The following is a 16,894-nucleotide window of genomic DNA, read 5'->3' as shown; positions in this document are numbered from 1 at the left end:
ATCAGAATGACAAAGCAAAAGCAAGATATTTGGAATTTATGCATATTTATTTACAAAAACTGAAATATCACATTGACACAAGTATTTAGACCCTTTACTCAGTACTTAAATGAAGCACCTTTCACAGCAGTTCCTGGAATCTTCTTAGGTATGATGTAATATTCTTTGCACATACTTTGCTCTGTCATGTACAATGGAGATGGTCAACGGACAGCTATTTTCTGATCTCCTCAGAGATATTTGCTTGGGTTAAAGTCTGTGCTGTAGCTGAGCTAGTCAAGAAGATTCACAGAGTTGTCCCTAAGCCTCTCCTTTGTTGTCTTGCTTTGTGCTTAGGGTGATTGTCTTGTTGAAATGTGAACCTTTGGTCCAGAGCACTCCATAGTAAGGCCAGGTTTATATTTCGTTTGATGCGACGCGTGTGCCCAAAACATCCATTAAATTCTGAGGACACCTTGCCACAATATCTCTGAAACGGATGTTTAATAATTACATCCATCAATTCGGGGATATGCCCATTCCAGCAGCATCGGACAGAAACAAAATCCCTGGACAGAGCACCAGCTCATTGCAAGGTAAACACAAGCACACACACATACACTGGCGTCATTGTAGCTTCACCAAATCCCCAAGCCTTCATGTCTTTGGATGGAAAACTGAGCACAATGTGGAAACCCACCAAGAAAAAATGCAAACTCCAGGCAGGGATCTCAAGGGGTATGACTCCCTGTGAGACAGCAGCGCTACTACTCTGTCACCGTGCCACCCCATATGTATAACTATTAACAGTTTTCATTATTTAAACAAAGTTAATGATTTATCTGTAGTTAGCCAATAAAAGGTGTCATTTTGCTTGACTTTTCCCTGATTTATCTGTAAAATGTAACATACATATTTTAATGCATTTCATCATGAAAGTGATATTAAGTATAAATCTAAATTCTAAATGTGCAAAGAGCTGGAATATTATAAATGTAATGTGTTCTGTGTGGTGATGCTGCTTGCCGCTGCTGTCAGGTCAGGACTAAGCCCCAGAAGCGCACAACGATTTTAACAACTGGTTCAGTTTTAAGATGACGTCTATGACGGTGTGCTTTAATGATAAAGTAAACTACGAGGTTAAAGTGGACATTTTGAGGTTAAAGCTGAAATTTTTACTTTAAATCACAAAATTTTCATTATGTCCTTATTTTTTTTCTCTGTGGCTCAAATAAGCCTCCGTATATTCTGATGGTATTGTAAAGGTGCAAAAAAAAAAAAAAGACGGCACAGACAATGCTATGTGTGACTTTTAAAATACATTGTGTCATTAATTTGGGGAATATGCAACACTTGAATATAAAAGCACCACGAATGCATGTGTATGTCAGCATTTTGCTTCACCACATCGAACCATTCATCAAACATTGAAGCATGCACATCGATCCTGTAGGATCCTAAAAGTGGCTGGGGTAGCAGGAAATTCAGGGTTTGAATCTGGAGAGTTATGACGATACTCTAGAAGAAAATGACATGACTGTATTTGGATAAATGTATATTGTTGTACATGAATAAATGCAAGACCTGCAATTCATTGAATTGACCACAATAAACTTCGAACAACTGAACAATAATCAGCAGATTAAATTTATAACAAAGGACGTGAATACTTGAGTCAATATATTTTCAGTTTTTATTTTTAATAAATTTCCAACAGTTCCTATCATTCTGTTTTCACAAAGGTATGGAGTGCTGTTTGAGGGGAAATTTTAATTTAGACAATTTTACAATAAGGTTCAGTATAGCAAAATGTGAAAAACAATTGAAGGGGTTGGAGTACTTTCGAAAGGCATACTTTGTGTGTGTGTGTGTGTGTAATACATATATACAGGTTGAATCTTGTTGTAATGAAATTCATGGGACCAGAAAAATATTTTGTTTTATTGCAAGGGCAGGCCCGTTGCTATTCTGCAGCATCTGGTAAACAGTAAACCAAGGTCAGAGTATTTGGTTGTCCTCTGCAGGATCAGGCTTACCACGTAACATGCTTGTCACACGATGTTTATAATATTTTAACACTGGGCTTTGCCCTGCTTTTTTTGCACTCTCCTGATCTACAACAGTGGTGATTCTGAGCTGCTGGTGTTCTTTTATTGATGATTGCAAATGTCGAAGCTCCTAACTTAAATGCTGAGTTAACGGCTCCTGTTTTGAATTAAGTCTTGAGACTGTACCTGTCTTCTCTATACAGTAATAAGTACCTGCATTTCCCTTTGAAACCTGGATCTGTATATTGTGTATGGAAAGCCTACAACATTTCTCTGTTTTTGAACTTACTGAAATTGTTAAAAAGTACAGTCAGTTCTCAGTATCTGTATGAAGCATTACTGAAGCATTGATCCTATGGAAAAAATGTTGTTTAGTTTCTGGTGGGACACTGGCTCATGGGGAGGACTGGATGAGGTACTGCAGATGAGATTGACAGATGCACCATTCCTCTGCTCTCTCAGGGGCTGTCTTCTTAAGGTACGTTTACCACAAATTGGAAGGAAGACAGGTATGGATTCTTTGATGACACTTTCAAATTTAGGACCAACAGTCTGTTACAGCAGTCCTTCTTAGTATAAGCATTTGCTGAAGGTCAGAAATAGTAACAGTATTCAGCTTTTTGTAATTGTCTCTGATTTGCACTGTATAACCATGGCTGGAAAAAGCTCAAGCTGGAAGCAAGAGCACATAATTCAAAGAAAATTGCAGGGCTCATTTTTTAACTGTGGTGTACACTATAAATGCATGAGCTGCTTTTCTTTTAGTTTTTTGGAATACTTCATCTTTAGTACTTTTATAAATTAAAATATATAATTAAAGTAATAATAATGTTTTATTTATATAGTGCCTTTGCTCAAGGCACTTAACTGAGTCCAAATTTGTAATTATTATTAAACTTAAGATAAGCTTGAATAACCTGTCTATATTCTGGTACTAGATTCTGACTCAGTCTTCTTTAGACAACATGAGTGTGTTGTTTTTTGTGCTGTTTACTGGGGAGAAGTGCAAGCTATAGCCTGTTTGTTTTATATGTAACAATGATACAAGCTTGTATATTAAAATGCAAAGGAAAGCTTTCAGTATTTTGGCAAGCAGTCAGAATTTTTTTGTCTTGGTAGTTAAGCCAGTGCATTTTTTTCTTGCCCTGATCATGGGACATTTTTGTAGGCTTTCTGCAGCATCATATCTAAAATACGGAACTTAGGATAAATAATACATTCTCCACAAAAGAGATTCTAGTAACCTTAAATCAGAAGTGCACCATGCCAATCCATAGGGACCATAATGTCTTCTGATGCTGTTTTTATTATGACTTAATCTCTCAATAAGATTTAATTAATTTAATTCTTTCCTTAGCTTGTTGTAATTTATGTTTTCATCATCAAGTTGATCCTAATGTTTTGTCAATTGTTTTGTTTATGGTAGAGGTACTCCATAATTCTGTTTTATCAAAGTAGTTGGCCATAGAAAGTGTTTGTAACTTGTAACAATGAAAACTTAAATTCAGGACTAACTTTGTAACTTGTGAACAATTTTATATTTTGCTTTTTGTTTACTTTGGGCTTAACATTAAAGCTGTATGTAAGCAATTGATAGTGTTTTAAGAGTGCAGTTAAGAGTGTGTGTGTATAAAGCAAGTGAGGACTGACAGTTGAGGTGTATAGGTGGTATGTAATGTTTTCACATGCTATACAAATATTGTAAATTCAAGCTTTTCATGTGGGAAGTTTCATGTTAATATTTTACCTGGGAGATTTCTGAGATACTTTTTTCACCATATTTGCCAAATCATGAGGCAATAATAATCAAGCAGCGAATCATCAGTGCCATTGCATTTTCCTTATGCTTTTAGCTTTGTATTTATGTAAACAGAATAAATGTGAATGTTTAATGTCAAAATGGTAACTCAGAAAAAGTCTTTCAGCACATGAACAAGGCAAAGGTGTTGTCTCCCTAATGATTTTCAGGTGCATAGTTTCAGATCTCCACAGGAATTAATTTCCCTGCTTTTTCACTTTGTTAATTGCTTTATATAGATTTTCAATGAATCATAAAAAAATAAAGGTAAGATGTCAAAAAAATGTCCCTTCAAAACACAGTAGCAATGAACCTGTGGTATTTTTTTATCCGAGAAAAACTGGTGCTGCACTCATATTAAGGTAATTTTCTGATAAAAAACGCTTACTGCACTTGAATGACTACAAATTGGACAAGCCACAAATAACCATTATTTTATAGAGTGCCTTTCTTTAGTGACCACCTCCCAAGTCAATTTACAAGTACAGAATTATAGTTCAATTGTTTACCTGGAATGAAGATTGTTCACAGTGAATATAGATAAGAGACTTGCTCTGGTATGCAAATTGTCAGTGGTGGGGACTGCACTGGCAGCTGTGGGCTTTAAAGTGTAATGCTTAGTTTTTAGAATTGTTTTTTGCATAAATAATGATAGCAATATATTTATTAACAAATTTACAGTGTGGAAAAGCTTATTATATTAATAATTCTAATTGGCCATAGCAATGTCTTTCTTAATTATTTTCTTGACATTCTTGGTTTTGCTTGGTCTGCTTTAGAGTGGATATATGGTCACAAATGATTTACTGTTTTCAGTAATTTTGTTTTCACCTGACTTTATTATTGTTTGCCTGTAAAGCGATCCATTTCAGAATATGATTATATATGGGTATACAGGCAGTCCCCATGTTACGTACGAGATAGGGAATGTAGGTTTGTACTTAAGTTGAATTTGTATGTAAGTCGGAACAGGTACATAAATTTAATAAATGCTATTGTTGACCGACTGTAACCAAGTGCTCTGCCAATGAATGATGGCGTTTCACCTCTCTCTGACCTTTTTATTATTTCTACAGTACTTTATTTTCAATGGTAATGGTTTTTCTCTTCTTTACTGTATCACCAGCACTTGCATCAGATTTGTGTTTCAGAGACATTGTTGAAGGGTGAAGACAAAAGATTAAGATGAGCTCTTCTGCCCAGCACTGTACACGCGATCACAGCAGGAAGGCACCAGTCGTCAACATTTCTGATGTACTGACAAGAGTCAAGTTCCTGCTATGTACGTAACAGTACAAGCAGGCTTGCTATTGAGAATGAATGGGGGCTGCGAGGGGCGGTTCATCACCAACCCACCTCACAGTCACCTCCACTACAGTATGCTGCCTGCAGCGTCTGCCCACCGAGAACGAACATGGTGTGGCTAAAGGCGGGTAGTGAATCGCCCCCATTCAATAGGCAGCCATCTGATACACACTGCAATGCTACCCCCCGCTTCCCCGTTCACCCTCAATGGCCTCCATTCAGCCACCAGGAGCCACCTGAGGGACACTAGACTGTGCGGGCAACAAAATCGGCTCCCTCCAACTACCGCTTGCAGCGTCCCCAGGCCAAAGATGACGGAGCGGCAGTTACTGAGGCACATGCGTTGCAGCTATGGTCCCGTTCGTAAGTCATAGGTCGGATGTCTGTAACCTGGGGACTACCTGTATACTAGTGGTTATCAAATGTTGGGGGACCCCATGTTGCTTGCAGATTTTTGTTCAAGCCATCCAAAGTAAAGAACAGCATAGGAATATAAATATTATTCCACCTTTTATGTAACTTCCATCCATTATCCAACCGACTATATCCTAACCACAGGGTCATGGGGGTCTGCTGGAGTCAATCCCAGCCAACACATGGCGCAAGGCAGAAAACAAATCCCAGGCAGGGCGCCAGCCCACCACAAGGCACGCATAGACACACACACACACACACAAACACACACCCCCACATACCGAGCAAACACTAGGGACAATTTAGAATTGCCAATGCATCTAACCTGCATGTCTTTGGACAGTGGGAGGAAACCGGAGTACCCGGAGGAAACCCACACAGACACAGGGAGAACATGCAAACTCCACACAGATAGGACCCGGGAAGTGAACTGTGATTCTTATTTTAATTGAAATATTTAATTATACTATGGCAATCATTTACCCAGATGCTTAGCATTTGATTCCTTTTCATGCAGGCCCTGCATGCCATATAGTTTTAGTTCTCTACATCAATTAAGTAGCATAAGAACTAGACTTAAGCACATCAGCTTCCAGTTAACAAAAAGTAATGGAAATACATTAAAAGCACCAAAAAGATTTTTCCTTTCTCAGTAATATAGTGACACTCCATCTTACATTGTGTTTTTAAACTGATGTGACATGACAAAACTTTTCCAAAATTTAAACAATATGACCGATAAATGCTTTGTGAGTCATAGATCCCAAACCCTGTTAAAATCAATCTTTAATATCGAATATGTTAGCAAATACAAAGCTGTACAAGGAAATTTCTGCAGGCAAAAAAAACATTACCGGTGCCATTGCTTTCCAAGTCACAAAAGACATACATTACATACATTTAATCACATAGGTTTTACTGTGATTGTGAATGGGATGTTCAGGAATCATAGTGGAAAAGATTAGTTTCAAACACAGTACACTTGTTCATAATTCATTTTAATGTTATTTTTAAACATATATGAAAAATGCAATCGTTCAAATCCTATCTCTGTTGGAGTGATCAATTTATCACATAATCACAATATACAATTGTGCCCGTTTTGTGTAGTACTAGTTAAAATGTATAATTGTATTTAATTTTAATTCCCTTTCAGGTTACTGTTTTAAAAATAAAGTAGACCAACATCCATCCATCCATCATCCAACCTGCTGTATTCTAACTACAGGGTCACGGGGGTCTGCTGGAGCACAGGGCGTAAGGCAGGAAACAAACCCCGGGCAGGGCGCCAGCTCATCGCATAGACCAACAGTATAGTGCAATAGATAAAATATAATTTATATCTAACCTGTTTTTACCTAATGTTTTGCTATGTGTGTTTTAAACACACAAAACATTATCAGGTAAAAGCAGGTTAAATATAAATTATACTTTATTTAATATGTATTATTGATCTACTATATGTATCAATCTGTGTGTAATGCTCCATGGTATATAGTATGTGCAGTCTGTTGGTGTCATGTGTCTGGACTAAGCTCAGTGAATCAAGATTTAGACCTTCTTCTTTTAAACCTAGGCTTATCTGCTTGTTATACAGTGCACATTTTTCCAGACTTGATCCAGAGGCACTTCTATAATTGCAAGGGAAACCCTAAGAATAAGACTGCCACCCAAGTGGCACTGCTGCTTCATACCACTTGGAATCGGATTCCCTTGCTGACTGGGGTGCGTTCTTTTTGGAGATTTCATTTGTCTTTTTTTCTGATGTGGCCCACAACTAATATTCTCCCAGAATTAGTAACTTTGGGCATCTGAGTATTTTACTGTACTAAGTGGGCCTTCAAGGGGTGAGTGGGAGGACAGTTTCATTATATTAAATAATCATTTTTATGAGTAGTTAAACTCAAATTATCTTTTTTTATTAGTTTGTGTGTCCATGTCCCCATGGTAATAACGATAGTAAAAAAAAAAATAGGTCAAAGGAAACAGAGGTGCATCCCAAAAACCCACTGTTAGATAGGTACAGCAATTCATGTTTATCTCTCTATGCAATCTAATGTATTTATTGTCTATGTATGTTTAAAACATGATCACTTTTATTTTCACCACATTTTGCTATGTTCTCTCTCAAATACATATTTTCTTTGCATTATGTATCTGTGTCTTTTTTTGGCTTCATAATGTATATTTTTATGAGGAGGTGGGAAGCAACAGGCTATTGTTTTCCATAGACAAAAAGAAAACTTCCTGGGTGGAAGTTTAACATAAAATATCACAACAGGATACCAGGAAGATAAAAAGGGTTACCTATGCTGCATTCAAAAAAGCAAACATAGTTCAATTTCTGGAGCTAATTTTGACTTTTTTATGGTAAAACTCTAAAAATAGTAACAAAAACAGATGCTGTATGCCAAACCTGTCACACATTTTTTATAATTTCTCTCTTCTTTTAATTATTGATCTGAAACAAATGTGTTAGTAAATTTGTATTTTTGTATAGCAGTTATTTTCAAGTATAGGTATTCTTTTAAAGCATGTGTGTGTGATTTTTATAGCTCAAGCACAGGAACAATTTTAATTTGATAAGTAGTAATTAGTGATTTGAATCAAAGGATCATGGGCATTTGCAGCTACTTGAATATTCATCTTTTCTTCAGTGTTTCAAGCTTTTATTTGAAACTGAGCACTATCTAAAAATCATTTACAAAGCAGTCAGTATTGAAACTAAAAAACAGTTCCTGTGTACAGAAAACAGAGAATGATGTAGACAGAACAGAAAAGCAATCAAAGCATACTTGAATAGAACAGAGCATATAGGCAGTTAATAACCAAGCAATCAGGAATAAAGTGGACAAGAATGTCAGCTATGGCATGGCTTAAGAGAAGAAATCTGCTTACATAACGTTTGGTTATAAACATTTCCCCTCACTTTGTAAATTAATACCAATTTTCAACCCGCATGCCGGGGTACATATTTTACCTTAGGCTGTGATGCTGGGAAAAGTGGCAAAAGCTTACTGAACAAATTAACCATCTTTATGTAAAAGAATGTTCCAGAGGCCCAGTACATTTGCTGATTTGCTTTGTAACCAGGCTTGTAATTACTGAATAGTGTTTAATTGACTAGCATGTCAACAAGGTTTTTAATTGTCTTTCTCAGTTCGCTGTAGAAAATAATATCAGTCTATATGTTTATTTATTTGGTTAATTGGATTTTTTAGTAATTTGCCTCAAAATCACAATTATCATTATATGGGTACAAAGTTAGCAGGTTCAGTGAAGAATTATCAACAAGGGCGACACTCTGAATACTAACAGTCATTTTATCTTGCAGGCTTATATTGGGATTCCTCTAGCAGAAAAATCTTGTTTTGAATGTGAATAGCATTCTTACTTTGTCATATATATATATATATATATATATATATATATATATATATATATATATATATATATATATATATATATATATATAAATATTTTTATTTATTGAGGTGGTATTGTATTGGATTCACTTAAATTTGACTCAAAATTTTTCATCTTTGGCCTGCAGTAGTCCTGTTTGAGATTTTAAGCCCAATCCTTCCACCTCTCTGCATTTCTTCCTGATGTGGCTTAGTCAATTAGCTGATAAAATCCTTACAAACAGAGAGGACATGTAAACTCCACACAGACGATAACTGTGGTAAATTAACATTTTGAAAAAGTAAAATGCAGGAGCAAGTTTATTTATTGTATACTCTGTTGGTTTTCTTTCGTAGTGTGTTGCTTTCTGTTAAATTTAAAATTATAAACACAAAATTTCATAATGGGTTAATTGGTTCTGTGACTGAATTGGCCTGATACATTTTTAATACTGAATGCAAGATATTACAAATGGGGGCAGTTTCTACTTCTGCCCTTACCATGGCCTGCTGCCAGAACATCCTAAGCAGAAAAATGGCAATTTGCTTAGTTATTTTAGTCATCTGTTATCTTTACATTATATTAAACATTTATAATATGAATTCCTTATGGTAATCAAGATCCATTATACTCGTGTCACAGGTTGAAACCTTAACAATAAAGAATAAGCACACCAGATGAGGTTACAAGGAATTGTATATTTACAGTGTTTTGTTTACAGCCTGTAATGATGCTTCTCCCACAACTAACTCCAGTGGGAATTTCATTGTGATATAAGGATGGTGTAAGATAAGTATACAAGTCTCACAATGAAAAACAAAATTGAAACTATGGCATTAGGCTCGAATGCAAAACTGTTTTGCTCACAATTTAATATAACCTATTTTCTCATTTTTTTTAAACTGCCAGGAATTCATTTTGCAAAAAGTAACTTGAGGGCTGGAGAAATATGACTTTTACATCAGATGCTAAGCTGCTGTTGTCCAGGCAATAATCTCTTGTTATATACACTGAGAAGTCAAAAATGTAAACTTCTTGCAGTAGAGTGTGTAAACTGTGGTGATATGGCATTATATACAGTAAATGTGAAATCACACTATTTCACATGACTTATCTTTGAAGAAAAGATTGTTTTATTTTATATATTTTAATTGTTTTTCTTTTCTTACAGGCCATGGTGGCATGCTATCCAGGCAATGGAACAGGATATGTGCGCCATGTAGACAATCCAAATGGAGATGGGAGATGTGTCACATGTATATACTATCTTAATAAAAACTGGGATGCAAAGGTATGTGTTTTAAGGAAAATGTAACATAACAAGAAAACTGTTTATATCTGTTTAGCTAGAATATTTTAGCAGTTTGTCTGCATCATTAGACTACACATATAGTTTGATCCACCCTTTGGTTCTTCATACAAGCTAATCCTTCATTATACAGGGAAACGTGACTATGCACATGACAATAAACTTTGAACTTTCTTACTAATATTTCAACTTGTAACCTACTGCAAATAAATTCTAAGCAGGAAGTCTTCCTGGTGTTCTGTTAATATTCATTGCTGTTTCTGTATATAAATATGTAGTAACCAAAAGTTTTGTTTTTGTTGTAATTCTATGTTACAATGAGAGTTGAATGAATCCAAACATAGGAAAAATGGTACAATGTACAAAAAAATACACAAGAGAGGAATAAGCAAAAGTGAGCACACAAAGTAAACAAATAAAAACAAAAACCTTCCAGTCACTTGGGATCTCCCTAAACTCACTCTTTACTTTAGGAATGACTTGCCTACTTGCCTTCCTCAAAAACTGTCCAGAGAGTTTTTTTCCATAAATGTACTGTGTGTATATATATATATATATATATATATATATATATATATATATATATATATATATATATATATATATATATATATATATACCCTAAACCACTCTCACCTTGGAGTACTGCATCCTTCACCCATCCTTCTGCTGATACCAGCATAGGAAAGACATCCCCACCTACGATTACAGCAGCCCAGGTGAGCAGAGAGCTGAGGAAACTTTGTGCCAGCAAAGCAGTGGGTCCAGATGGAGTCTCGTCACAACTGCTGAAGGCCTGTGCGCTGGAGCTGGGGAGTCCTCTACAGCTAATCTTCAATCTGAGCCTGGAACACAGGAGAGTCTCGAAGCTTTGGAAAACATCTTGCATCAGTCCAGTCCCAAAGGTGTCACATCCTAGTGAGCTGAATGACTTCCGGCCTGTTGCACTAACGTCACATGTGATGAAGAACATGGAGCGGCTGCTGCTTCACCACCTGAGGCCACAGGTCCGCCATGCCCTTTACCCTCTGAAGTTCACATACCAGGAGAAGGTGGGAGCAGATGCCATCATCTATATACTACACCGATCCCTCTCCCACTTGGACAGAGGCAGTGGTGCTGTAAGAATTATGTTTCTGGGCTTCTCTAGTGCCTTCAACACCATCCAACCTCTGCTCCTTAGGGACAAGCTGACAGAGATGGGAGTAGATTCATACCTGGTGGCATGGATCATGGACTATCCTACAGACAGACCTCAGTATGTGCATCTAGGGAACTGCAGGTCTGATATTGTGGTCAGCAGCATAGGAGCACCGTAGGGGATTGTACTTTCTCCGGTCCTGTTCAGAATATATACAACGGACTTCCAATATAACTCGAAGTCTAGCCATTTGCAAACGTTCGCTGACGACACTGCTATCGTGGGCTGCAGGAGGAGGAGTATAGGAACCTAATCAAGGACTTTGTTAAATGGTGCGACTCAAACCTCCTACACCTGAACACTAGCAAAACCAAGGAGCTGATGGTGGATTTTAGGAGACCCAGGCCCTTCCTGGACCCCATGGTCATCAGAGGTGACTTTGTGCAGAGGGTACAGATCTATAAATACCTAGGAGTGCAGCTAGATGATTAACTGGACTGGACTACCAATACTGATTCTCTGTGTAAGAGAGGACAGAGCCGACTATACTTCCTTAGAAGACTGGCGTCCTTCAACATCTGCAATAAGATGCTGCAGATGTTCTATCAGAGGGTTGTGGCGAGCGCCCTCTTCTACGTGGTGGTGTGCTGGGGAGGCAGCATAAAGAAGAAGGACGCCTCACGCCTGGACAAACTGGTGAGGGAGGCAGGCTGTATCGTAGGCATGGAGCTGGACAGTTTGACGTCAGTGGCAGAGCGACAGGCGCTGAACAGGCTCCTGTCAATCATGGAGAATCCACTGCATCCACTGAACAGGATCATCTCCAGACAGAGGATCAGCTTCAGCAACAGACTGCTGTCACTGTCTTGCTCCACTGACAGACTAAGGAGATTGTTCCTCCCCCACACTATGCGACTCTTCATTTACGCTTGGGCTGGTGGTAAACGTTAACATTATAAAAAGTTATTGTCTGTTTTACCTGCATTTTTATCACTCTTTAATATTGTTTTTTTATCAGTATGCTGCTGCTGGAGTATGTGAATTTCTCCTTGGGATTAATAAAGTATCTATGTATCTATCTATCCATCCATCCATAGATACATGCATGCATGCATAAATACATACATGCAGGAAATACATACATACAGGAAATACACAGTATGGTTTGAACACAAAAAAGAATGACTAAAAAGTAAGAAAATTTAAACAAAAACAAATTTCTGACTTGATGGTCACAGTTCTGGTGAGGCATTATGCAAGCATATTGCTGTTTGTATAAAGGAGTCCCAGTCGCGTTTCTTGACACACTTCTGCAGAAAAAATTCCATGGCTGAATTTGTGTTCCAGAGAGAGGATGTTCATCATTGTTCATAATGGCACTCAGTTTTGTTTTTAGCCCATTCCTTTCCTGCTACTTCCAGAGGATCCAGAGTGTATTTCATAACTGACCTTGCCTTTTAATTCGCTGTTTGATATGATGGGCCTCTCTTGAAGTATGTTACAGCCAAGCACATCACCGTATAGAAACATGCCACTGGCACATACTGGGCCTATCCTTTTCACCATGTGGTACTCTGCATCTGTCCTGTGCTGGACTTTCGTCAATGTTTTTGAACTCTTAACTGGTGAACTTGCCTCTGGGAATAAGCTGACAGAACCAACGTGTCTGTGTGTGTGTGTATAGATGTATGTGTGTGTGTGTGTATATATGTATATATGTATGTATGTATGTATATATATGTGTATGTATATATGTATATATAGTTATATATGTGTGTATATGTATGTATATAAACTGTTCAAAAAAATTAAAGGAACACTTTGAAAACACAGATCTCGATGGGGAAAAAAATCCTGCTGGATGTCCATACTGATACGGACTGGGTAACGTGTTAGGAACAAAAGGATGCCACGTCATTTGATGGAAATGAAAATTATCAACGTACAGAGGGCTGAATTCAAAGATACCCCGAAAATCAAAGTGAAAAAATGATGCAACAGGTAGGCTAGTCCATTTTGAAGAAAGTTCATTGCTGCAACTCCAAATCGTACTCTGTAGTTTGCATGGCCCCTATGTGCTTGTATGTATGCCTGACAATGTCGAGGCATGCTCCTAATGAGACAACGGATGGTGTCCTGGGGGATCTCCTACCAGATCTGGACCAGGACATCACTGAGCCCCTGGACAGTCTTAGGTGTAACCTGGCGGCATCAGATGGACCGAAACATAATGTCCCAGAGGTGTTCTGTTGGATTTATGTCAGGCTGGCTTGGGTGCCAGTCAATGTTATCAATTCCTTCATCCTCCAGAAACTGCCTGCATACTCTCACCACATGAAGCCAGGAATTGTCGTGCACCAGGAGGAACCCAGGACCCACTGCACCATCATAGACCATCACTATCCACCACCAAACCGGTCATGCTGAATGATGTAACAGGCAGAATAATGTTCTCCACAGCTTTTCCAGACCCTTTCACGTCTGTCACATGTGCTCAGGGTGAACCTGCTCTCATCTGTGAAAATTACAGTGGTCGACGTGCCAATTCTGGTATTCTATGGCAATTTAGCGCCATGGTTCTGGGCAGTGAGCACAGGGCACACTAGAGGACGTCGGGCCCAAAGGCCACCCTCATGAATTCTAATTGTTTGGTCGAAGACATTCACACCATTGGCATGATGGAGGTCATTTTGTTGAGCTCTGGCAGTGCTTATCCTGTTCCTCTTTGCCCAGAGGAGCAGATACCAGTGCTACTGATGGGTTATGGACCTTCTACAGCCCTGTCCAGCTCTCCTAGAGTAACTGCCTGTCTCCTGAAATCTCCTCTATGCCATTGAGACTGTGCTGGGAGACACAGCAAACCTTCTGGCAATGGCACGTATTGATGTGCCGTGCTGGAGAAACTGGACTACCTGTGCAACCTCTGTAGGGTCCATGTATCACCTCATGCTACCAGTAGTGACACTGACCATAGCCAAATGCAAAACTAGTGAAAAAACAGTCTGTAAATATGAGGAGAGATAAATGTCAGAGGCCTTCACCTGTTAAACCATTCCTGTTTTGGGGGTCATGTCATTGTTGCCCCTCTAGCGCCCCTGCTGTTAATTTCATTAACACCAAAGCAGGTGAAACTGATTAGCAACCCCCTCTGCTACTTAACTGACCAGATCAACAGCCCAGAATTTTAATTGACTTGATGCTATACTCTCATTAAAAAGTGTTCCTTTAATTTTTTGAGCAGTATATATGTGTGTATATGTATGTAAATATATGTGGGTATATGTTATGTACATACGTATATGTACTGTATATGTGTGTGTGTATATTTCTGTCTTTCTTATAAGCTTTGCTCATTATCCTGTATTTGTTAACCAAAAAAAGTGTTTTTTAAATTGTTCTTTGTAAAGAGTCTTTCCTTTATTTTTTATGTACATTTTTGATGAGGAATTATCACACCCTAATATAAATGTAATTTCTTTTCATAACTTACTTAGAATAACACTTCTTTATATTTTGTATATCAGTTAATCACTTGTTCCCAAACCTGACAAATCCTAATGGAAGAATCAGACAATAAAACAGTGAGTGCTCCATCTACTGGTACATTAATGTATCACATAGCAATAATTTTACATTTCTTCCTGGATATTCCCTGAGGTTGCTGCTATTTTCTGCAGCAATTTTCCTTTAACACAGTCATCTTTGCTCATTTAATGGTAATTACACATATCTATTCTAATACCTGAATTCAGTTAAAATTCTAGGTGCATTTTGAAATCTATCTCTAAATATTTAAGAATTAATTGCTGATTAAGACATTACAGGTTTTATATCTTATTAGGAGACTGTTAATTTACACAGTGGAATATGGTCTCATCTCATCTTAAAACTTAATTTTACCCAAGTGCAATGAGGTGGCTGAAGCCTATCCTGACAGTAGTAGATGCAGGGTAGGAAACAGCAATCATAGTGCCTGCTCATGCAGACACTCACACTCCCAATTACACAGGGACTAATTCTGAATTGTCAATTAACCTAACTTGCACATCTTTGGTGATGTGGGTGGAAGACCTGGGTATCTGAGGTAGAAAGTCATAAATCTAAATGGACAATGTTTAGGTGTTGGATTTGAATGTAAGATTCTGGAATCATGAGTTACCAGTGCTGCACAATCTCATACTCCACCATTAAAAACAAAAATTATGTAATCTTCCAAATGATAGACACAACATAAAATATGTTTTGCCATACATACAGTATTTAAAAGTTTGAAATATGTACAACCCCAATAAGGGCGAAACATATGTTGTATACACTTTGTATTATTTGGCAGATACTGTATCATATACTTGTGATACCAATTGAGAGGACATGGCTGATTTTTGCCGACTGGATGACCAACCTCAAGTGTTAGCTGGTAGGTACCCACTTAATAGTCAGGTTGCGATTCAGACTTAATAAATTATATATACGGTTTATATATATATATATTGTCAGGGATGCCAGGGGCCATGACCTGGCCGGGACGCCATGAGGGACCGGATGTGGGTCTGTGCCCACCCTGGATCACGTGGGGGTCGCCTTCCTGGTTGCTTTGGGGGCCACGGGTACAGGGTATGGAAGCTCCACCCTGTTGGGGCCTGTGGTCACCGCCAGGAGGCGCCCCAATGCCTTGGAGACCTGTTACCCCAGCACTTCTGCCACACCAGGAAGTGCTGGGGGGAAGAATTTGGACGGCGCCCGGAGAGCTGCCTGGAGAACAGCTGGCACTTCCGCCAAGCTGGGGCGTGGCTAGAAGAGGAATGCCGAGAACACCTGGGGCTCATCCGGGGACTGTATAAAAGGGGCCGTCTCCCTTCATTCGAGGCTAGAGTCGGGTGGAAGAAGGACGAGGCAAGAGAGGAGAGTGGAGGTGGCCCGAGAAGAAGGCATTTGTGGCCAGGACTGTGTGTGTTGGGGTTTGTGCACTGTATTGAACTGGGTCTGAGTGACCAAATCATTGTAAATAATTGTAAATAAACGTGTGGTGGTGTTTTAACAACATGTCCGCCTGTCTGTGTCCGGGCCGGGTTCACAAAAAAAAAATATATATATATATATATATATATATATATATACACACACACACACACAGTGCATCCGGAAAGTATTCACAGCGCATTACTTTTTCCTCAGAATTCTACACACAACACCCCATAATGACAACGTGAAAAAAGTTTACTTGAGGTTTTTGCAAATTTTGTGAAAATAAAAAAACTGCGAAGTCACATGCACAAAAGTATTCACAGCCTTTGCTCAATACTTTGTCAATGCTCCTTTGGCAGCAATTACAGCCTCAAGTCTTTTTGAATATGATGCTACAAGTTTGGCACACCTATCCTTGGCCAGTTTCACCCATTCCTCTTTGCAGCACCTCTTAAGCCTCATCAGGTTGGTATACACACACACACACACACATATATATATATATATATATATATATATATATATATATA

At 38.3% G+C, this 16,894-nt stretch overlaps 1 protein-coding gene across 1 annotated transcript in view; it reads left to right on the top strand.

Moving 5' to 3' along the window:
* Positions 1 to 16,894, top strand: part of egln1a (egl-9 family hypoxia-inducible factor 1a) — a 157,105-nt gene that overhangs the window by 109,734 nt on the left and 30,477 nt on the right. The window contains exon 2 of the mRNA XM_039737824.1: positions 10,121 to 10,240. Within this exon, the coding sequence (XP_039593758.1) occupies positions 10,121 to 10,240 (120 nt within the window). The remainder of the gene's footprint in view (positions 1 to 10,120; positions 10,241 to 16,894) is intronic.

This window comes from Polypterus senegalus, chromosome 16, assembly GCF_016835505.1.
Source record: "Polypterus senegalus isolate Bchr_013 chromosome 16, ASM1683550v1, whole genome shotgun sequence".
Taxonomy (NCBI): Eukaryota; Metazoa; Chordata; class Cladistia; order Polypteriformes; family Polypteridae; genus Polypterus; species Polypterus senegalus.
Note: the sequence above shows the minus strand (reverse complement) of the source record. Positions and strands in the feature narration are given on the sequence as shown.